Raw genomic sequence first — 24,078 nt, forward strand, 5'->3', positions numbered from 1 at the left:
ATGTAGTGAGGTTAAGAGGATGGTTAAGGAATATTATAAGCTTGTCTGGAGAGGTAGGTTTTCAGAGAACGCTTGAAAGTTTGTAGACCAGAAAATGTGTCATTAGGTCCTAGTAATAGGCTCCATTCCCAGGCTGGGTCCTATTTCGGTAAACTGAAGTTGAATTAATAGTGACCTATTAGCCAGAATGTCTTCACAGAATATATCTCTTAATCGTGAGAGATCTCTACAGTAAACAGAGAGTGCTGGCAAATTTTAGCCTGGGGGGGGCAAGACTCGAGGACAAAAAAAATGCAGGTGGCCCAGTCCAAGGTAGCCAGCCCACTATGGGACTGGCCCAGTTGGCAGATGCCCCCCAGACCAGCCAGCCCCTGATAGAAAATGTATACTGCTACCACTATAACTGTTCAGCTTCTATAATATTTTGCTTAGAAATCACTGCTCAATCTTCTCCCTGTTCCAAGATTAGAATCTATTAACTGAAACCCTGTTACAATTATTTAGATCTTTATATACTCCTGGTATATAACAAGTTTTTAATAAAATATGTCATGGTTATCTGAATGGGATCAAAGTATTTTAATGCTCTATTCCCCTAATGACACTTTTCGAGGAACATTTGGATGAATAAGCAGTTGTTCAATTCTCCTTTCTGGGGCATTTAATGGGTGGAGTGGAGGCTTCACACCGTGAGATGATCCTAATATACACATATTTGTTTGCTTGTTTTGAAAGCCGATGTACGGAAGTGTTTGTCCCAGGACGCCACCTACTCGCTGAATGGAGTCTGTGTTAAGGCTGGCCTCAACTCCGCACTGTAATAGTAGGATTTGTTTCCTAGTCAAACACGCTGTGGCCGGACATGAAGAACTGACCCCGGGGCTTTGTACCTCAGCTGGGTGTTCTGTGCCAAAGGAACAGATTTCTGCACATCTGGACCCAGATCTTCACAAGTACTTTTAGGTCATCATTGATGGTCTGGTTGTTTTATTAATATGTCTACCATATGTTCATTGCTTCTACTTCGTGGACACTTTTTCTTCCAACTTCCACAATTGTGTAAATTCCCTTTTAATAAAAATGGACACTCCGGAGAAGTCCTCCTTTTAATGTGTGTTTGACGGGGACAAAACCTGTAACCAATCAGGTCATCTGAATGGGCACAGCAGCAGGAGATGCGTAAGGTGATCCTGTGGGAATCGATTACCTGTCCAACTGTGAGATTGTTAGGACAGGGCTGCATGTAACTGAGGCAGTGACATGATGTGAGGAGGGGAATGGGGGCAGCAGGAAGCCACAGACTGAGAGTTATATAGTGGGAGGAGCAGGGTCCCCAGCAGCACAGAGTATATCAGGAGATGAGTGATGTGTTAGTGAGGACAGGGCTGCATGTGACAGGGGCAGTGACATGATGTGAGGAGGGGAATGGAGGCAGCAGGAAGTCACAGACTGAGAGTTATATAGTGGAAGGGGCAGGGTTCCCAGCAGCACAGAGTATATCAGGAGATGAGTGATGTGTTAGTGAGGACAGGGCTGCATGTAACTGAGGCAGTGACATGATGTGAGGAGGGGAATGGGGGCAGCAGGAAGCCACAGACTGAGAGTTATATAGTGGAAGGGGCAGGGTTCCCAGCAGCACAGAGTATATCAGGAGATGAGTGATGTGTTAGTGAGGACAGGGCTGCATGTAACTGAGGCAGTGACATGATGTGAGGAGGGGAATGGGGGCAGCAGGAAGCCACAGACTGAGAGTTATATAGTGGAAGCAGCAGGGTCCACAGCAGCACATAGTATATAAGGAGATGAGTGATGTGTTAACGGAGAGTAGGGATGTGAAGCTTCTGTCACACTGATGGAAGGTGATTGTGGTGCAAAAGGAATAAAGTGAATACATCTTACATGTTTGGTTCTTGTTATTGTGTACAGCATTGTATTACTTTACTTCACCTAGAAATGTAATCATATCCACAATATTTGTGCTGCTGATAACAACATTGGATGCAAAAACATACTGGTAGGTTAACTGGTTCCTATTAAATTGCCCTTAGTCTCTCTCGGTGTGTGTGTGTGTGGGTGTGTGTGTGGGTGTGGATTTAGATTGTAAGCTCCAGTGTGTGGATTTAGATTGTAAGCTCCAGTGGGGCAGGGACTGATGTGAGTTCTCTGTGCAGCGCTGCGCAATTAGTGGTGCTGTATACATAGATGATGATGATTTAGTCTGGACCATTCATCTTTGGATGTATGCATTAAGAGAAATATACATTGTCCCCTATGGCGTATATGTCTTGGTGCTGCAATGGTTTTTGATAAGCTGTATTGTGTTAGTACTAACAGGACTATAAAAGGCACCATTTAGGACCAGTTCATTTTCTATTTAATCTCAGGGTTCCTAATCTGCTGATTTTTCTTTACATGTTCATCTACGAGGACAGCCTGGGTGAGTAGAAGGGGGACTTTACTTTTAAACCAGGTGGAGTCAGGAATAGGCTTCGGTCCCTGCGTTTCCCTGATCACATTGCAGCAATATTTTCAGACACTTTCTTGGAAGAACAGAAAAAGTAAATTGAGGAAAGGCCTCTGAAGACTCTGTGCCCCCAGCTGTACATAAATAACACCATGAGGCATTGAAAGTATAAGAAGAATAATACTGGATTTCTCTACTACCAGTATTTAAATTGATCCCTGAATATCTCCCACAATTCACCAGTGGCTCCTATCTCTATCATAAATCAGAGATTCACCAAGTCATTGTTTATGTAAGTCACCTACTATTCCTGTACATCTTCATCCCACTATATAATTGACACCCAGGAGACAGTGGTAGGAGTGTGCTCCCGAAAAATACATTACTATTAGTTTTTTTTATCGCTTTTCTTTCCAAAAACAAAAGGAAAGAGTAACATCCACAAAACATTTTGTGAATGACAAGAAATTCCTTTGCCATCCAAGCAGATTTGAGCAAACTTATCTTAATATCTAGGCATTATCTCAGAAATCATCAACAAGAATGGCTGGTAAAAGCCCGGCGATCAGGCTCTAAAGACGGTTGTCTGCTGTTTTCATATGTCTTCTGTAGAATTGGGCTCAGGACCCTGAAACTGTCCTTCTACCTGGTATTTATCTTTATACTTTTGTGGGCATTTAGGTTGTTACATTATGGATACATTTGCTCTTTAACTATAGCAATAAATTCCACGATGCTCAGATTTAAGGAGGTTTTAATATATATATATATATATATATATATATATATATATATAATGTGTATATATGCCTTTTTTTTGTCCGTCCTTTTCAGCATCATTTACCCCTTGCAGGAGATTCAGGGGTTCAGAAGAGAATAGATTTAAGCAGAAGGTTAATAGTGGTAGTTAAATAGCATCACGTCTTCCCCTGACCTGTGTAATTTGTGTTTCCCTCCAGGACACACATACAGAACTCATCTGTCCCTTTCAGCACCTTCCGGACCATAGTGTACTACGGATCTTTGTTGTCTCAGATTCTATTGTAAATCTCCCATCCTCACAGATCTGCAATACTATTCTTGTTGTACTTGACTTTACCCACAATGTCTGAGGTCACCCCAGTAACCAGTGTTCTTTCAGGGGTTATGGCTGTGTAAATACTGGGCAGGAGTTGTCAGTCTTCCACCACTTTGTCACAGACCTGTCAGCGTTGGAAGCGCACAGTGTCAGCCCGGTAATCTGCCGGTAGAAGTCTTCAGTCTGGATATAGCTAGTGCTTAATCCCACAAACGTTCCTGTGATCACTTTACCTACATGTAGAGCTACAAATGTTCAATTAACTACTACAACATCGTTAGCAATGAGCATATCTCTGCTTCTTTTCTTCTAGAAATGAGTATTACCCAGGAAAACCAGCCTCGGGTCCTGTTTATTAGGAAAGGCCTGCAGCGAGGATGGATCCCTCTATTTATTTTATTAGGAAATGTCACTTCTTCTATAACACAAGTGAGTATATTCTCTGTACTGTGCTTAAAAGGTAATAAAAAGTGTCAGGACTGCTGTCTGCAATGACTAGTGCTGACTATCTACTAGGAGTCTTGTAGAAAGGATAGTTTGTGTTCTATGAGCATTAAGTATGAGATAAATATAGATACAGGCTAATGGAAAGCCTGTCTCCCAATGCCACTTATATAATCACGTATTGTAAGGTGTCCATACACCTAGTGCAGCTTCCTGTTAATCAAGGAATGACCCCTAAATATACATTTACTCATTTAAATAATCATGTTCCTTGTGATGAAATCCTTTAGTTGCTTAGCTAGGCACATTCATGCCATTTACCTGCACTGGGCAGATGAATCTTGACACACAGCCATGTGCTTCCCTATAGACACGGCCTTTGTGCTGCAGGCCTGACCATTAGTGAGTTATCTAAGCTGACTATTGTGTACCCCTCCTCTTCACACACAGTCCTGTAAACAGCCCAGGACTGTAATGATGTGAGATTAATACTCTTCAACTAAAACCATTTTCAAAAAGTTATTTGTACCAAGTGATCCTATTCCATAAGTCTGGTTTAACACGTTCACAATGAGTCCTAAATAGACAGATCCTCTGATGAGCAGAAACTGTGCTAAACTACAGAGTCATGAAAGACTACAGGATGGGTGCAGACTGCTTCTTAGGTGTATATATCCTGTTACTGGCATACTTGGGGTCTCTGCAGTATGTGGGTTACTAAGTATCTGCACCGCTCTGTAACCATGACTGTACATATTGTAACTCTTATGTTCTTTCCATGACTTGGATCCTAATGACGAGCAGGACAACGCTCAGACGTCTAACAGCCTAGAGGATGGGACGGACGTGACCACGTTTTGGTGGGGGGAGTGGACCAAATGGACAGCTTGTACCCGCACCTGCGGTGGAGGAGTGAAGTCTCAGGAACGACACTGCCTTAGACAGAGGTACGGCAGCATCTTGTCTGCTGTTCTATTCCATTGTGTAGCAGTTTGTCTATCCCCAGCCACACCGCTAGCACAACCACCTCCTTCATTCATTTACAGAAATAGCTAATAATGTGCTTGTCCGTTAGTGTTTCTGGAAGTTGCAGAATGTATCCCATTGGTAATACTGGATGAGACCGTATCTCCACCACCTGAGTGGGAGAAATGGCTGTCTGCCCCCCACCACTGCAGGGAACACCCACTAAACTTGTCCTCACACACTGCATAGTATTTATATCCTTCATCCCTCAATGTGAAATCTCCTGTTTGCATAGTGGCTTAAAAGTAGCCTCATACTTGCTTCAAATCTGCATTCACCAAGGAAAGGCTCTGCAAACGTAGCTGTACAGAAGCGGCTATCTTGGCCTGCAAAGCCGCATGATTACTTAGAACCAGATGTAGACTTGTGTACTTACAAATGTCCTGCACTGAGCCGTAATGTGTGTTATGTAAGAGCCTAGGTTACCTAACTAAATCTTTACATATAGGTGCCTTTTGTATATGAAGCTTTCTTTGAAATAATGAGAATAATGACCTCTTTTGGTCACTTGGTGTTTGTTATGGCACTTGTGAATGCCTGTAACCCTGCCAGTAATGTTTTCAATCACTTATTACGTGCAATATCTGTTCCTGATGGGATGAAGCTGACATGGTTGTGATTGTTTGTGTAAGAAAGAATTTAATAAAAAGCATAGCAACCACCTAAAACGTAATATATATTTTTGGGTGGTGGTCAATAATTTATGATAATTTAAAAAGTTGTAATTACCTGAGTGCAGTGTTACCGCGATCTACCTAGTACCCCCTGAATGTGCTATAACGGTCCAGCGCTGATTGGTAGGTTCCAGATATAGAGTTGATGCCCCTCCCCCTGCATAAAGGGGAGGGACCTCAATAACACTGTGGTCTGATTGAAACTGGTGGGCGGAGCATTGCTTTGTTGGGATTCACTTAATCACTGGGACGCCTCAACCCAGGTACTGTTTTATCATAACGTAACGAACTCCGGGTGGATTAGTTTAATAAAGCAAATTTTCAAATATTATGGAACATTAATGTTGAGTGAGATTCATTGATGTTAAACATAAATTGAATTATTAGACCACAGGACAATCATTTCGTTGTAGCCTAATCCTTTATGGATGAGAGATCTTCCCTAAATAATCTGTTATCCACCTGTCAAAAATGCGGAACAGCTAAAACACTCTTTTTATGTTTTCAGACGGAAATCTCTCAGCGTTCTTGGGAATAAAAACTGTACCGGAACGTCCAAAAGATTCCAACTTTGTAAAGTCCAGGTAAGGGGTTAAACGTCACCATAAGATCAGAACAGATTGGTACTAATATCCAGGGCCACAAATGTATATTGTATAAGTTCAGTGCACGTTTTCACAGCAGAACTCTGTTCGTTATTTCCAACAGTTATTCAGACTTGATGATGAAAAAATTTGTCGTCCTGTATTTGAAATGTTTTATTTCAGGAATGTCTGAGCAACAGCCGGAGCTTCCGAGAAGAACAGTGCATATCTTTTAATTCTCACGTGTATAATGGAAAAACCTATCAATGGAAACCTCTCTACCCCGGTGAGTGCCTTCTGGCTTTGGCATGTAATCGAGGAAAGCCGTCCAAATGCTGGGTTCTCAAAATTTTTGTCATGAAATAATGTGAGAACAATATTTTAGTCTTATGTGGATATGACAGACGTAAGTAAAACTAGGACAACGTTAAATACATGTTAAAAATGAGCCTGTAGTGATTTTCGCTGCGGCTATGGTACAGCTATCTGCAAAGTGGCTTATTGCCCAAAGCATGTTCTGGTGGTTTCCTAATTTCAGGAAACAGTGACTTGTCTTATTTGTCTGTAGAGTATTAATGCTTTTCCCAATTAAACATAGTAAGTGACTAACTTCTGCCAAAGAGTCCACGTCTCTCCTGCAGGGGCTGAGCGTACGACCTATAACCTCCCTTAGTGCCTCTACCTTATTGTATGTGATCATTAGAGTTACTGACCACCAACTATCCCTTCACAGATTGGTACATTCACTCATTGCCATGTGCTTCTATTATAACCCTCCACCTCCCACACAATCTAGATGTGCTAAGTACACCGTTCTGGTGTTTTGCCCCCAGTCAGAAACTATAAGGCAGCAGCATCGATAGTGGCTGGTGAAGTCCTTTGTATTCAGTCCCGGTAAACCACTGGCTATTAGCTCATTACTGTGCATGTTTCCATGGGGAAATGACACTGACTGAGGTTTTATTACCTCTACTCACTTCTGTGGCAGTAACTGCTTTGTGTGATCAGTACGTAGGCCCATCCCATGTGCAGTATGACATCATCAGGCTTTAATTATACCTGCCACTTGCAGGCCACAGAGGCAGCCATTTTGTGGGCCGAACCAATATTTGTGAGAGGGCAGTATTTTATAATGAAGCTCATGTCATGGCGATGTTCCTTGTTGCATTTAATGGATATTGGTTAAATTTGCAAAATGGTGTCTTCCACTATGAGTATTGGAGAGTCCTGAGTGTCCTATGTAGTAAATAGACTGTATATGATATGTTAGTAACTAGTGTTAGTGTTCTGTACGCACTCATTGGTGTATGTTGGGTTCTAGATGACTACGTGCACATCTCCAGCAAACCGTGTGATCTCCAGTGCACCACAGTTGATGGTCAGAGACAACTAATGGTCCAGGCCCGGGACGGGACGTCCTGCAAGTACAGTGACTATCGAGGGGTTTGCGTGTCTGGAAAATGTGAGGTTTGTTGAGAACGTCGTCCAGTAATTTTCCGCAGCTTCCGACAGATGCAGTAAGTGCTACTCGCTGTTTACTGTTCCTCTCTCCCCAGCCAATTGGATGTGATGGGGTCCTGTTCTCCACCCACACCCTGGATAAATGTGGTGTCTGCCAGGGAGATGGAAGCAGCTGTGTCCACGTCACTGGGAACTACAGGAAGGGAGCTTCCCATCTTGGTAAATGAATCAAGGTTATCTCGTTCTGTCCTGTAGAATAATCCACATCTCAGACAATGGTGGTGACACAGCCTCGGACTATACTTACCTCCAGGCTTTACCCGTCTCACCAGTCATCTCTGTTTCTGCAGAGGTAGGTGGCTCAGTGGTTAGCACTTCTGCCTCACAGCACTGGGGTCATGAGTTTGATTCCTGACCTGTGTGAAGTTTGTATGTTCTCCCCGTGTTTGCGTGAGTTTCCTCCGGGTGCTCTGGTTTCCCCCCAAACTCCAAAAGCATACTGGTAGGTTAATTGGCTGCTATTAAATTTACCTTAGTGTGTATCTGTGTCTGTCTGTATGTTAGGGGAATTTAGACTGTAAGCTCCAATGGTGCAGGGACTGATGTGAGTTCTCTGTACAGCGCTGCGGAATTAGTGGTGCTATATAAATAGATGATGATGATGAATAACCCAGGTGTCACTCCCTGCTTAATGCAGATCTCTGGGATTTCTTGCTGCATCCATCCTCTTACTATACGCAGACTGCTGCATGTCAGACACGTTTCTGCTCCTCAGTTATCACTTATACTCTCACACTGCAATATAAAAAACATAATAATACCATGTTAACAAGATAAAAATCTAAATTATTGTTGGATAATAGCAGAAAAAATGTTGAAGTGATGAAGAGATCACTCTCACAATGTGGAATTTATTACCCTGTCCCAGATATTCTGTTATTTCTTATTATAAAAATCTGATTTCAACGTGACTGTTCTCTGTATATTGTACAATGTAATGTCATTGTGAGTTATCCTTCAGTCTGTAGAGTCCATATTACAACTTGTCACCAGCTCCCAGGCAGGGCATGCTGAAACTTGTAGTTCACAACAGCTGGAGATCACAGTTTACTTATACCCCATCTAACGTGTCTGTTTCAGGTTATGCTCTAGTAACGCACATTCCAGTTGGCGCAAGAGATATCCAAATTGTGGAACGCAAGAAGTCTGCAGATGTCCTGGGTCAGTGATATCGCTGCTGCATTATAGATCTGACTGGGGGGGAGACACCGCAACTGGTCACTGTTGTAATTTAGTTTTTCTTAGTCCTGTAATAGTAACGGTGCATGTAGTCATCCAGCCACACGGCAGTGCCCTTATCCCTCACACTAAACAATAATTGTATCAATACAGGATACATTTGTAATCACCTTACTAGTTATCACAGCATAGTAGACTCTAGCCTTCCATACGTTCTATTATGCCTCTGGCTGGCAAGTCATGCTGGGACTTGTAGTTAATGTGATATGGCGGAGCCCACTTGTCAGGGCCGTTGTTTTGTTAGACTGCTGGATTGCTGCTGAGTCTGTCTCTTTAGTTTTCATACTGGAACCATTAGGTAGGGAATTAAGCTGATAGATAGAAATCCGTTAAAGAACAAAAATCCTCATTTCTAAAATGAACAAGGAGTATTATGTATTATTACCTCATTATGCAATACACATCTGCTGTAATAAGGTTTGTGTTCCCAGCGGTGGCAGATGAAGCTGGATACTACTACTTCAACGGAAACTTCAAGGTCGACAGCCCAAAAAACTTCATTGTTGCCGGCACAGTGTTTAAATACCGCAGACCTATGGATGTGTATGAGACTGGGATAGAATATATTGTAGCTCAAGGACCAACCAACCAGGGCTTGAACATCATGGTAAGTCCAATCGTGCCTCAGTAATGTCACCAGGTTCTAGGCTGCTCTCTCATGATCATTGCTTCCCGATATATAAAATGTCTGCAGTGTTTAAGACGGGCACTGATTAGAAATTGTACAATTTAAATTTAATTTGCACAGTGTAAAAAATATTAATTTGATAGATTGTAGATGGAGCAGCGTTATTTGGAATAGGCCACACAATCTGGGGCATAGCTCTACCTACCCGCCTACAAGTGAGTGGCGTGGGGTTTATGTAGGTGGAGCCATCTGTCTAGGAGTGGATCATGACGTCTGATGAAAAGATTGCTACGTAAGCATATTGCTGCACATGTTACAATGAAATGACCCCCCTCCCATAATATTATACTTATGGCTTCTCTCTGCCCGTTGTGAAGGTCCTGCTGGGTAATAAGTGCCCAGTCCCATGTCGGTGACAGAGATGCTGCAGAAATTAAATAAATCAATATTTGAATTACTAGTCCTTTAAATGGACACTATTATAGGACTGCAGGTCATTAAACGTAGTCTTTATAAGCGTATTGTTGTTGGCGATTTTTGTGTGAATAATGTTATGTACCGAATCATATCAGCCAATCAGCAGTGAGCTTTCATCTGTCTAGTGCTAGTTACACAATGAACACAAGTGGTTGCTGTGATTTTAGTGCAGCTTTAGAGCTTTGAGAGGTGTTAGTAAATATTACTCCGTCACTGTTTAACATTTGTCCAATTACAGTATATAATAGTGGCCTATACTTACAAAGCACAGAACCTTTTTATGTTTGTGTCAATTTAAGTAAAATGTAAATTGAATTGTGGTTTTGAGACCAGAATAATGTATCTTTCAGAAACAAATACTTGTATCACTTTACAGGTATGGAACCAAAATGGCAAGAACCCCTCAATTACCTTCCAGTACACTCTGCTCAGGAGGCCGCACTCCCGGGTTACTCAGCCGGTATATTACACCTTCCCGGACTCCGAGAGTGACGAGAGCAGAGAGTTCCAGGAGGATTTCTTGTCTCGGAACCGCACTTATCACACTAACTTCCAGAAAGGGAGACTGAAAGGGGAGACTCCGGGCCTTGGGAGGCAGAACTCAGAGAAACTGGACCCGGTCAGTGGCCAGCAGACCAATGAAGTGTATGGCAGAGGAGAGGCCGTGGACTGCGAGAGGAGAACAAAATGCAAAGCTATAAATGGTATTTAATATTCTTATACTTTCTGTGTACGTATGATTCTAGATACTCCACAGAGTTTACCTACAGATTATAGGTAGTCTCCACAACCTGTAGCGTAGTCCTTAGGTGGCGGCTGGGCAGTTACTTATGACAGATCCAATCGCAATGTAAATAAGATACACAGTAGAACATGCAGTAGTCCACCGAAGAACATCATCTAATCGATAACCGGTCTCTCCCAGCCTTCAGACGCTGCCCTGCCTGAGCACACGCTTTCATGAGGAACACACTATATCAGATTACAGTAAATTCAGTCTTGTGTGTTCCTAGCTATCCATACCCTCCCTACAGTCCCTGTTTTGGCTGAACTGTCCTGATTGGCAGACCATGAAAGAGGTGTGGGAAGACCACAGTCTGGGAGTGGTTTGGCCAGAGCTTGTGGCATAGTTTGGGCGGATCATGGAGGGGCTTATTTGTATCCTGATTTTGGCTTTTTGAAGTATTTGGAGGTATATTAACCAGGCAAATTAATATCAACCACAAGACAATGCCCCCCCCCAGGTGACAGCACATGTTCTTCATAATCCCAGTAAATACCCAGACCCAGTGAATTACACAAAATAATGTTCACACACTCGGCACATTATGTGATTCATCTGTTATTCACGTGACTTTTATTTGTGTCCTTTACAACTGGAAAAAAATATTTTTCACAAATGTGTGTATACACCCACCGTGCAGGTCCATAGGTGCACATGGTAGAGGTATACAAAGTCAAACTTACTATCACTTTTGGGACAGCCCTTCAATTTAAGTCTCCAACTTTGAAGTTTACAGGTGTTTTACATGACACACGTGTCGTATTTCTGAATTTTAATTTATTTTAATAATTTTTCATTGATAATCGGGGACTAACCCCTAAATGTGCAGTTTCCACGACCTTGATGCTCATTTAAATATATTGTCCCACAGCAAGAAATTGTGATTTTCCTTTGGGTGTCAGCACATCTAGTGAGAATATTCCCCTCTCGAGGCTTTGTATGCTCACCTATACCTGTGCACAGTCATGTGGAGGTCGGCACATGGTCTAAGCATAGGGCAAGAAATGACATCTATACTGTCATGAAAGGGTTACAGAAAGAAGAAAGGAGGTAGATATACGAGGTTATAGACTGTCCCTCTACGCCAACCAAGGTTTATCCAGCAACCCCTTTATACTTAGATGCTGGGCCGACGCTGCCATTATTATTATCGTAGATTTGTAAGGCCCCACAGTGCTCTGCAGCGCCGTACTGTAGGCAAAACAGGGACATACATAAAACAGGGACATACATAAAACAGGGACATACATAAAACAGGGACATACATAAAACAGGGACATACATAAAACAGGGACATACATAAAACAGGGACATACATAAAACAGGGCATACATAAAACAGGGACATACATAAAACAGGGCATACATAAAACAGGGACATACATAAAACAGGGACATACATAAAACAGGGACATACATAAAACATTAGAGAGATTACATTATAAGTGGAAGAGGGTACAGCTGAAACAAGAGGAGCGAGTGTGGCTCAGAGTGGAGATTGGTACAGTTGTGAGGGTGTATTATTGTGAATAGTGTTATCAGGGATAACGTCACCTCTAAAAAAAAAAAAAGAGATGTGTTTTCAAAGAGCGTCTAAAGATTTGAAGGTTGTGGGAAATGATCGGGCGTGGTAGAGAGTTCCATAAGTGGGGAGCAGCACGGGAGAAGTCTTGTAGGCGGGAGTGAGAGGTGGTTACCAGAGATGAGACAAGGTGCAGGTCAGAGGTAGATCTAAGAGGGCGGGAGGGAGAGTATTATGACATGAGATGTGAGATGTATGAAGGGGTGTGGTGTTGAGGGCTCTGTGGGTAAGGGTGAGTAATTTGAATTGGATTCTGGAGGACACGGTGTAGGGATTTGCCCCCACTTTGTAACTGCTAATAAAAGTGCAGCGTGGATGGTTCCCAATGCCCAAAGGCGGCGCCCACAGAACCTGCCCCACTCAGATGTTGCATTTTTACTACATTTGAAGTAACTTTTTACTTTGTGATTGATGAAAGTTTTGGCCATTACTTGACCCTGTATTGTGAAATAGATGCACTTACATCCTATGTAACACAGGAGCTTTTCACATCTGCAGCATGTTGCCATTTACTGATTTATTGAAATAGAAACCCTGAAATACGCTCATGGGAGCTGACCTAGCTGGATTCAAATATTCCTAGGAAACCTACAGTGGTACCGCAGCAACTTTTGTGAGGAAACGGAAAGTAGATCCCAGTGTGGTATCTAAATAACCCGTCATTTTCCATTCAATTGGTTGTGGTGCAGTACACAGGCTGTTGGGTGACGACCAAGGTATGGGCACCTCTGTAAGACTAGTTAGTGCACTTTTAGTAAGATTCAGCCAGAATTAACGATTTCACCAACTATGTATCTTATGTTCATCTGTTTTGTATCTGTCCTTACAAGATACCAACATCTTATAATAACCTTTTCATCCAAATGTTTGCAATTGTGTGTGTTTTTGTTTTTTTATTTCTGTTTAGGTTTGAACAGTAATAGAACTACTTACATAACAGACACTGGTGAACAAGACCACAAATTTAACTCCAAGGAGTTCCTCTCTGGGAACGTTATTATGAAACAATTGTCCAGCAAAGCCTCCGACTCCAGGGAGCCGTTTCATAACATGAGCAGAAGCGGCCTCTTCTCTCAGGGAGGGCCTCTGAACTCTGTGGAGCCCAACCTGGACAATCTATATGTGGACTACGAAGACAATGAGGACACAGCACCATTCGACATGAATGTCACCTTCCTGGAGCTCAGCATTGATCGTACACTCAACACCTCTGCAGAGGCTCAACTGACCAACGCAACCCTTACGTCTACCAATAGGACCCAGAAAGTGAGGTAAGTGAGCTTGAGAATCGCTTGAAAGTCTTCTGATCCTTTCTTGTGTGTCATAATTCTGTAAATCTATGAACAATTCCCCACAACTGCAGGCATTGTGGTCTACGTGTCCTACCGAACCTTACAATATCTAGATAGCATTCTGTGACATCGACTTCTACTCTTTTCATATTCCTCATTCTTTTCTTTGTCATTTCTTTTCAAAGACTTAGGCCGTTTGCCCACCTCCTAGCTACAGTGGAGGCAGCCATCTTGTATGCTGAACCAATATTCATCAGAATTAAGCCAATCCAGTGATTTCCTCATGCTCCAGTTATGTCCTGGGATCCTAGTGAATTGATTAAGGTATTGGTTGAGCCCACAAAATGCCTCTATATGCTATAGTTGGGCAATTGTTACACTTTAATGTTCTTCAAGTTAAACTGGCAGCGCACTTACTGTCCTGCCCTGTGTATAGCGTATAGGTACCAGAGGCTCCCAATACCTGAATCAGAGACCCGGATCTCGGTGCTGGGGCACTCAGTTCATCCACTGCCCCCAGATTCAGTTACCAGGGCTAGGGGTCTGGGATTTTTTGTAGGGGTCACAATTATTAACAGTAAGATATTACTGGCCGCAGTTTTTTGAGTGGGATTCTTTTTGTAATAAGGACAGATGTTTTGCAAGGCAGAAATATAAACAATACAGATGAGGATGTAATTCCCCATATAGTGCAGAGCTAGTGGTGCATTGTTCCTGGACAGACAGCTATCACTTTATTAGCACTCGTTGTACCTCATTTAATAGCTGTATCATTCTTCATACAAGTTACAAAGAGACCTGTGTGCAGCGAGACCGTCTAGACAGGACATTATTAGCCGCATGTAACATTCCTTGTGGGATATAAAGCATAGGTGTCCCTTCCAGAATGTAGGAAGGTTTGTCATTTGTTTTTTTTAGCAAAACGTGAGGCACACACAGAGTAATCTATACGCCAAGCGTCCACTGAGACTAACCGCACGTCGCTTAAAATGTCTTTAGGATTTGGAGACCCCCTCTGAAGCTGGAAGTGCCTGTCTGGCTAAGTGTGTACTGTCCATTACATGATGTCAACACTCCCCGCCAGTCAGACATAAATAAAATGATAATAACTGTGTTTGTAATGTTTACATTAAGGATAAATCCATCACCCAGATGTCACACTTGTCCGTGGAGACGTTAACCCTTTACCTCTCCGTACAGCGCCATCTGCTCTGACCAAGCCTTACTTATACAGAAACACCTTATCCACCTAGGGCCAGAGCGTCAGAAGTGATATTAAAAGTTGGTGTGGCTGAAATTAAATCCACAGCTCACTCAGATGTAAGCACATTGGGCCTAATCCTCAGCTGTTAGCAAGTCCAGCTAAAGGGAGCAAATTTGCACTCGGACAAACAATGTTGTGGTTCAAGCGGCGCAAATACATGCAGGGAAATTACTAGGACACTTCCTGTTACAAATCTGTCAGCACACAACCCCCCCCCCCCCCCTCCTCCCCAGCTGCAGCACAACATGGTATTGCCATGGTGCAAAATTGCACGAAAAAGCTGAATTTACCCCTTACTCCTGACCATACTGCAATATTTAATTATTTATTCAGCAGCAGCGAGCCGTCCCTTAGGTAGAATGTGACCTGATCATGTTACGCTCAGTCAATCCTGGGACTTCTTTACAACCCCCCACCTGCTGCCGATCTTCTCCACCCACCACCCATAATGAAAAAGGGTGATGAGACCTGTAAACCAGAACTCATAAGTCACCCACAATCCACTGATATCAAACGTGGGGTTACTTTAAAATGTTTTACCTTTGTCCATTTAGGCCAGAAGTAGGCAATTCTTCAAGGGCATGCTGGGCTTTGTAGTTCCACAACAGCTGGAAATCCACTTACCTCTGTGTTGGAGAAATTCTAGTAGTACGTGATTCCCCTCCACCCCACTATTGCGTACAGAAGTAACAGCAGACTAGGGGAAATTGAGAAGTGAAAAATAGCGAGGACAGCAGAGCCTGAGAGCACAAACCACACACTGCACTACTTATTTATGTTTAAAAATAAATAGGATTATATCTCTTTTAATGATAGATTATGTGGAACGGTGCTTATTTAAGGAGCCCAGGAGCCCGACCACTTGCAGAAGGAGTGTACGGTACAGAGAACCGCGGTTTCTTCATATTAAGGCTTATAGTAGAACCAGAGGCAAATAGTGTAACTAATCATTTTCTGTAAAACCTGCTGAACACCCCGAGTCAGGGATTAGATGCTGCCCTTTTTATTTGCAAGTGGTTTCACCCACACAAAACCACACTGTGAAATGAAGGTGATCTTGTCCAAAACGGCTGTAACCTGCGTGGGACGGAAACGTGACATTGCTGGAGCAGCTGAGATGTCACATTAAACCTTCAGTCAAACAAGATTAAACCTAAACACTCATTTTACATAGAAATAATAACATAGAAGTAAATATTAAGTATTAAGAGGACACCTACGTCTGGGGGTTATTACTCACTGGTAAAGGCGCCAACCTCTGGCCATTGTAAATTAAATGTTTCCCATAATCCTGTTCTGTTCTCCCTCGGCTTGCTGTGTAGCATATATATATATATATCCCCCCCCCCCCCCTCATATTACGCCTCTCCTGCGTAATATTTATTATAAATGTTGGTTCAGACTCCGAGGAACAATTTGTAACAGGATTCAATATTTGGATGAATCCTAAAACTATGGATCTGGTGCATCCATATATTAAATCTGTTATTTAATAGTAAATAATCTTACAATACGTGTTTCCAGGACACAATGCTTACACCTGATTTATAGCTGCCGACCAACGGTGACACAAGGGTGGGGAGAATAGATGGTCACATTGCTGCTTGGCTTCAATCTATTAAGTAGAGATAAAGCTTAGTATCCCTGTAGGGCCCTTCTTGCTGCTACAAGCTGGGTAATGTTATCCGGTTGTGGAGCAGGACGGCGTCCTGTGTAATGTAGATAAATATCGGACTAGAGCTGACCTCCGCCACCTTAGAGCGCAGCGCAGCATGCCACATGGTAATGAATAATCTAATCTCCGAGCACACCGCCTAACGGACGCCTGCGCAGTGTGGCTGAGAGGAGACAGATATGGTGGAAGGATGGAAAATGTGCTTCCCTCTTACTACATAGACCCCATAATATGCTCAACCTGGTGTCTAGATGTCAGGTAATATTCTGTGAGACGTTCCTGCATCTAATAACCAGAGATGGTCTCTGTGTTTGATTATTCATGTCAGACATGGGGTTTTCTGTATTTTAAGAAAAAAATTCAGGCACTCATTCAGTTTGTTTGTTAAACTCAGGTGCACAGACTGTTAATCCCAAGAGCCCGAGGATTATACTTTGCTTGAAGTCAGGCAGCCAAAACAACATGTGAATCTAGCCGGGCCGTGCCTGCCAAAAACTGTTGTATTTTTTTCTTTTTCTCTGTTCCCTTTTTGGCATCGACAAGTCCAGTAAAACACTGCAGGATCAATCCAAAGGGAAAGAATAGGTTTTGTTTTAAAAAGCTGGTAATTTTACTGACAACGTGCCCACCATCCAGAGCCAGACGGGACAGAAAAACATACTTGAAAGAATATTTCTTACATGATGTTTCCTTAGACAATAGAAACGAGGACAAACGTCCCGCTGCTCCGCCCCATTAATGGTTGTTATGACTGGTGCGGAGACCAAGGCTTTGATTTACTAAATTCTTTGTTGTTTTTCTGGGATGTAAAACCGAAGGACAATCCTTCAAATTGTAATTTGTTAAATTGTGTAAAATTAAATATAATTGATTTGATATAATAATGTTTTAGTCTCATTTCCGCTGAGTTTATTGGTCAGATCTTGTGGCGGTCACTAGGTGATGTTTAGTCACAAGATAAACTTAGACAGAAAAATTATTGTTTTCATATTTTCTGTTCTTTTGTAACTTGTTTTGTATTTATACAAGCAACAAAAATGTTACAAATGACAATTGCTTTAAAATGACAAAGATGTTTCTGTAAAAACTTCACCTGCTTTTCAGAACTCCTAACTGTTCCTCATGGTTTCCTTCCACCCCCTTACATGTCATTGATCTCCAGTATTGTCCTCTCTCAGCGTCGTCTCACCTAGTACTGGGAGTGACCCTGGTGGGGACAGTGGGTGTACTCTGTGGAGGGGGGGGGGGATAGTCTTCTGATGGGTGAAAAATGTAACAAAAGCAATTTATAGAGGCAAGACCCGCCCCCTATTATACACCAATAGGAACCTGCAGAGTCTGTGAGCGCTTGGTGACTGGAGGAAGTCGGAGGGGCGCAGTGTACAACAATTATTATAGACAAAATATGTTATTATATAATTTTATCCAATTTGGCCACCTAATTGGTGGCCACATAAAGTATAAACTTATGACATCTGTGTGTCCTCGCCAGGAGTTTCTGTGCTCCGAGCTCACCTTAAGACCCTGGTGTTACGGTTTAACAGGTGTACCGCCCCATTCAGACTCCCCCACTGGTCACTGTCCTCGCAGCGGGTCCAGAATATCTCAGAGACAGGATTACTCTAGTATTATTCAGCAACAAGGATCAAACAGGACATATTATATATAGCATATAATTGCAGAAAAATAATTGAACATAGTTTCCCACAAGAAATCAGTTGATACCATAGAGGATGATAAACAAATGAGTTGACGAGAGCTTCTGCTGCCTAGAAGTGAGCTCTGTTACTGGAGACCCAGGCTGGATGGATTGGGGTCTCCAGGCTCCAAGGTGATTGGCTATTGATTTCTTCCAGCTGAGAGGTGGAGAAGAGCGGTCGGCAGTGTCCCCTGGCTACCCCTTGTCCGGTTAGTTTCTTGCTAAATGAAGGACATTTTTCAGCCTTGGCATTAGTGGGTCATTCCTGTTGTAGATGTTAAACACAAATTGGAAGGTTACGTGATTAATGTGTAGGAATCCGCTGCAGTCATAGAACCAACTATAGATTTCAGATTTACATCCATGTCTTCGTCTTCCAGTCATAAGTCACATTGTTTCCGTGTCGTTCTTGTAACATGAGAAGAGACTGTCATGGGGGACAAATCTAAACTGAACCTTGTGCAAGTTGAATCCATTTTTAATGTCTGTTTTTGGTTCCTGGAGGTAGAAGAGGATAGATGGGACTTGTGTTTATGACACATTTGTAGGAGCTTCGGGGAGATTTAAATAACAATGAACTCTAGGGAGATTTTCTGTCTATTCAGGACTAATTTTGGCTTTAATGTTACACAAGAACACAGATCAATCTTCTAGCACAAGTCCAGTCCTCATTCTCCAAGTATTTAGCAGTAAAGAGGAAGGATAAGTAAAACATAATATCCGTACTAAATTTAAAGTGGACCTGCCAGGTTTCCCAGCCCCCACCTTATGCGTTCCTAAAAAATCCTGTGTCCTTTATGTCACCACTTATCCTCTGGGGCCCCTCAGTTTCCAGGCTCTCTAATTAGAGCAATAAAGCTGCCTATATATCATGTTACCTGACATATTGTAGTCTGTGATCTTACTGTGATTCCTCCTCCTCTCATAGTCTGACAAACTTAATTTTCCCCAAAAAACCTCAGACCCTATTTACACAGTGGTGGGGTGGAGGGGAGTCGTGTACTGCTAGAGTTAGGATAACCTTATTACACCTACCTACTGCTCGTTCAGTGATACTTTCCCTAAACCTGCTACCCTTGATGTATTTGAAACCATCTAACGTACCCCCTCTCTGCTCCAAGCTATACATAGTGAGGGTCTGTAACCTGTCCTGGTAAGTTGTACGCCATACACAATATATGATTTATGTGCTCCTGGCCTCTAGAACTGACCACAGTCTGACCATTGACCTTTGTAGTGGGATCACTACTAATTCCTGATATCTGACTGTACCTCTCCATTACATTCTGTAGTGACTCCTAGATCACTTTCCTCCTCAGTAGTTTCTGTATTCAGCCTATGAAATGTTTTACACCCGAGTGCAGGACCATGTGACCAGTAGTTACCCCAATCTACCTCGGTCATCCGCCACAATGCCCCCTCCCGATGTGTCTACCCTGATACATGTATTTGTGTAATCTGTACTGAGGCACATTTTCCCTCTATACCAGTAATACAGAGGGCTGGTAACATCTCCCTCCTCTGTATCCCATGTACTCTGCCATCTCTCACCCAGCATAGTACCAGCCAGCCCCAAGCTTTCAACTACAGATATTTACATGTTCACCTCAAGTAGGAATATAATTTGGATTTAATAGAACTTGTACAATGTCTCCATCATTGCTTTGGACTGTACGTTTTGTAACTTTGTTTTTCTGTGTTGTGTGCATGGTTTTATTGTTCCAAAAAGCCTGCTTCTCCCCCCAATCAGAATGTGGGACTCTCCTCGGAAGACGTCCCACATCCCCTTGTTTGATAATGATTGCAATGGCCAGCTGATTCATTGTAAGGCCTTAGTGCCTGGTATGGAATGAGACACTGTAATGGGGCATGCTGCTCTCACCACATCAATACATTTTCTTTGACATTTTAGGTCATCAGGAAACATATTTGAGCAGTTTGCGCAAATAGTGAAAATGTTCATTCAGTTTAGTAGGTTTGTATGAGGGTTCTTGGGGTACATTTACTAAACTGCATGTTGGAAAAAGTGGAGATGTTGCCTATAGCAAACAATAAGATTCTAGTTATCATTTGTTTAGTACATTCTACAAAATGACAGAATCTGATTGGTTGCTATAGGCAACACCTCCACTTTCTCAAACCTGCAGTTTAGTAAATATACCGCCATGTGTTTATCTAAATAGGCCCAGCTGCAGTACACAGAAATAGGAACACCATTAAAGAGAAGCAACACATAATTGAATGATTGCACATCAGAAGAATAGTCCAATGCATCTCGCTCAATACACAATGGATGGCACATCCATGCGCTGTCTTATAAAACCAAGCATGTATATATATATGCAATGTCCTATATGACCCCATGAGTCACAGGCCGATATACAGACAATGAAGCATCATTGCAAAACTTTACATATTGCAACAATTACCACCCACCCCTGGAATACATTCAGTTTTACATAAAATCTTAGCGTGTAATCTCCTTTTTAAAATGGAGGTTTCTTACTTCCTGTGGCCAGAATATGCAGCTAAGGAAGTGTTCCCTATTATTATTATATTTACTTATGCATGATCTCAAGCCGTGTCATGGTGCTGTGTCTCTGGTCTGACCACCAAACACAGAAGCTGCATGAATGTCACAGAGTAATCTCAGTGCTGCACCCATTCAATGACATTAACACCTTAGGAAATGTTCTTTAAATAATGCCCCCTTTTCCTGTATCTGTATCCCGGGTCTCCTTCCCATCACTGGGACCCTCTTCTCTTGCACCAAAGGAGACTTGTAAAGGAATCGGAGACCTCAGGTTATTTAAAAATCCCAGCGCTACTTGTTTCCATGTTGGGTTTTGGGATTACATCATGTAGCAGAAATGAAGGCGTTCCGCTTCGCTAAACTCTGCATATCGGGTCTGTCTTCATGGGTCTCTTTCTGTGCAGAAGGAGTGGTCCCAGGCGTGAAGCCCCTATATACAGGTAACATGGGATAATTTCTCATGTAATCCTAGTGTAAATGTCCTGCAACAACAATAAGTTTAATAATCATTATCCAATTAGATCTATATTAATAGACAAAGCTAGGGACCCGTTCCATCGTACACTCAGCTCACTCTGCAAACCAAATACAGCGGGCAATGACTGGGTCACTCCGAGTCCTATGGTTTCTGTACATCCAGCATTAGCTCACATTAGCCAGACACACAGACTGGAGTCACTTTTATCCCTGTTTGACTGAGACCTTGTAAAGTGACAAAGAAAAAGCCATTTTTGTTATATTCTGAACTGTTTCTATACTGGGTATTTTTATCCCATTCTCTCTTTTTAGACAGTGGAAGCTCTGCTTCTAACCAGGCTGGGGATTCTACTTGGGGATCAGGACAGGTATGTTTTAAAACCCAAACCCAACACCTCAAAACATTGAGCACAGCACTCGATAACCTCTGTGTCTATATAATGTATGTATATGTACATATATACCAATACACACAAGCAGTAATCAAGTTGTCGTCATGCTATAAGGAATGTTCGTCTAGTACTGTGATGGAAGGAGGCTCATCAATCTCTGCTTTGTCTGTCGTTAGAAAAGGGCCAAAGTTACTGAGGAAGGTGCAGGGGATAAGTGCGGTGGATATGTACCGATGGAAGCTGTCTTCTCACGAGCCCTGCAGCTCCACATGTACCACAGGTTTGTGAAACGTTGTTGCATTGGTGGATTTATGTTATGTTTGTTTTATTGGTTTCCAATACCGCTTAATTGGCGTACACTGAAGATTTTGGAGTACATGGTCATGTGGGAAGATTGTAACGGAACGATCACAGTGCTGGGTCAGTAGGGAACTACCCATATGGATTTTTTTCTTATTTCTGTAGCTGGAAACTAACTCTTTATATATTTTAGTGTGGCTCTGTCTATAGCACTATGTGCTGATCAGAACAACCTGTTTTGCACTGATGAGGCCAAAAAAGGAGGAAACTGTCTGTCTGTAGTTTGTGTTCCATGTCAGCCTGAGCATGTGATGCTGTAAAACCCAGTGTAACTGGCATTACTCAGAAGACTATTCTCCTTTTGGACACAGGGTTCATACAGTTGTTGTAGCATATAGTAGTCAGGTGTTCTTTGTCTTGAATGTGCTGTCCTAAATGAAGTGATTGCTAGTATGTCATTGTCTGCTTGTATGTGGCAGACTTGCACCCTGATAGTGGAGACTTGGGGGTCAGCGGGTGGTGGACCTTTACTCTATACAAACCTCTGATTTATTTCTCGTGGCCGGAGCCGCTCTGTACACACAACCTGCTCACAGCCACTTGGCTCTGGCTGGTAACGTGGTAAGATTTCCACTGGCAGACTGTCAGGAGGGCACAGACAAGGCCCTTCTGTGAGTGCGTGTGTCTGCTCCATGCCATCATTATATGTCGGGGTAATGTGAATCCAGCAGCTTCAGCTATTGCTCTGTACTCAGAAAACACACCATGCTCGGAATGAGGAAGTATCGGACTATATTTCTGTTATTCCGGGTATTCCATAAGTAGAGACAATTGTATTCAGACCAGTGTCTGTGGTACTGGGGTCACCTCTTGTGCCACATCTGACATAGATATATGCCAGCTTATCTGTGCCAGTTCCTGGTTTTGGGCAGGAAGGTGGTGGCAGTGCGCTGCTTTCTCCAATACCCAGTGGCTGAAACGCTCTACCCTCTACCTACATTGTGCATGCCCTGTATTGGCTGCCTTACCCTGACATTGTGGTGCCATGTATCTGGTGGCCGCTTACAGTCCTATGCCACCTGGTCTGTATTCTCTAAATGCACTTGTTAGTCTATATTGCGGTTCTCCTGTCCCATTCCAGTCGCCCCACAAGATGTCAGACCCCCAGTGACAGATACTGATAATAACATATCATTGAATATCTAGATGCACTGTGTCTGCTGTTATGTGTCTGCACTTGTTTCCATGTAAGTATTTTCAGTTGGAAGCATCTTGCAATACAACCTTAAATTGAATGTATACAACCTGCGTTCAGTTAACCTAGGTGCCAAATTAACATCTCCTATGTAACGTATTTCACGATCTGTGTAACTCAGAAATAAGACACGTGTGCTCACTCTTAGTGTACTATTCGGTCACGTTAATTTCCCTGATCCGCTACTAAAAGACACCGCAAGTGCACGATACGTGCGACTGTAAATACAGACCCAAGATATGTATCACTTAAATGCAGCCTAATTCAGGCTTGTACCAGACATTTATGTGATGGCACTTCCATACTGATAATTCATGTCTGTTAGTTTTGGCAATGTATTGCTTTTCTTTTTTTTTGTGTGCATTTTAAATGGATGTCCTGTGCGATATGGAATCAGTCTGTGCATGACATACTGTAAATTTACAGCAGCATCAGAAAAGCCTGCCGCCAGTGTAATGTTGCTGCTGTGGGCACATGCCTAAGGATATGCTACAGATCTGGGCATACCCGTGTCTATAGACCTCTCTACACATGCATGTGCTCATGTCATGTGTTCGTGTAAGACCCTTCTCATGAGCAGCACAATCGCAGCCGGAGCAGGGCCCATCCTGAGATGACTGACAGGAAGGACGCTGCAGATTGTGCCAGTTTCATACAGAGATGCTACAGAGACGGATTTTGTGCAGCTGTC

General features: G+C 42.6%; 1 protein-coding gene across 1 annotated transcript in view; it reads left to right on the plus strand.

Moving 5' to 3' along the window:
- LOC142101909 (ADAMTS-like protein 2) overlaps positions 1-24,078 on the plus strand; it is a 58,327-nt gene that overhangs the window by 24,641 nt on the left and 9,608 nt on the right. The window contains exons 2-13 of the mRNA XM_075186341.1: positions 3,856-3,971; positions 4,791-4,933; positions 6,195-6,270; positions 6,454-6,556; positions 7,592-7,737; positions 7,827-7,950; positions 8,872-8,952; positions 9,462-9,637; positions 10,512-10,839; positions 13,408-13,766; positions 21,753-21,808; positions 22,009-22,112. Coding sequence (XP_075042442.1) covers positions 3,858-3,971; positions 4,791-4,933; positions 6,195-6,270; positions 6,454-6,556; positions 7,592-7,737; positions 7,827-7,950; positions 8,872-8,952; positions 9,462-9,637; positions 10,512-10,839; positions 13,408-13,766; positions 21,753-21,808; positions 22,009-22,112 — 1,810 coding nt within the window. The 5' untranslated portion in view covers positions 3,856-3,857. The remainder of the gene's footprint in view (positions 1-3,855; positions 3,972-4,790; positions 4,934-6,194; positions 6,271-6,453; positions 6,557-7,591; positions 7,738-7,826; positions 7,951-8,871; positions 8,953-9,461; positions 9,638-10,511; positions 10,840-13,407; positions 13,767-21,752; positions 21,809-22,008; positions 22,113-24,078) is intronic.

The sequence above is a fragment of the Mixophyes fleayi genome, chromosome 9 (genome assembly GCF_038048845.1).
Source record: "Mixophyes fleayi isolate aMixFle1 chromosome 9, aMixFle1.hap1, whole genome shotgun sequence".
In the NCBI taxonomy this organism is placed as follows: Eukaryota; Metazoa; Chordata; class Amphibia; order Anura; family Limnodynastidae; genus Mixophyes; species Mixophyes fleayi.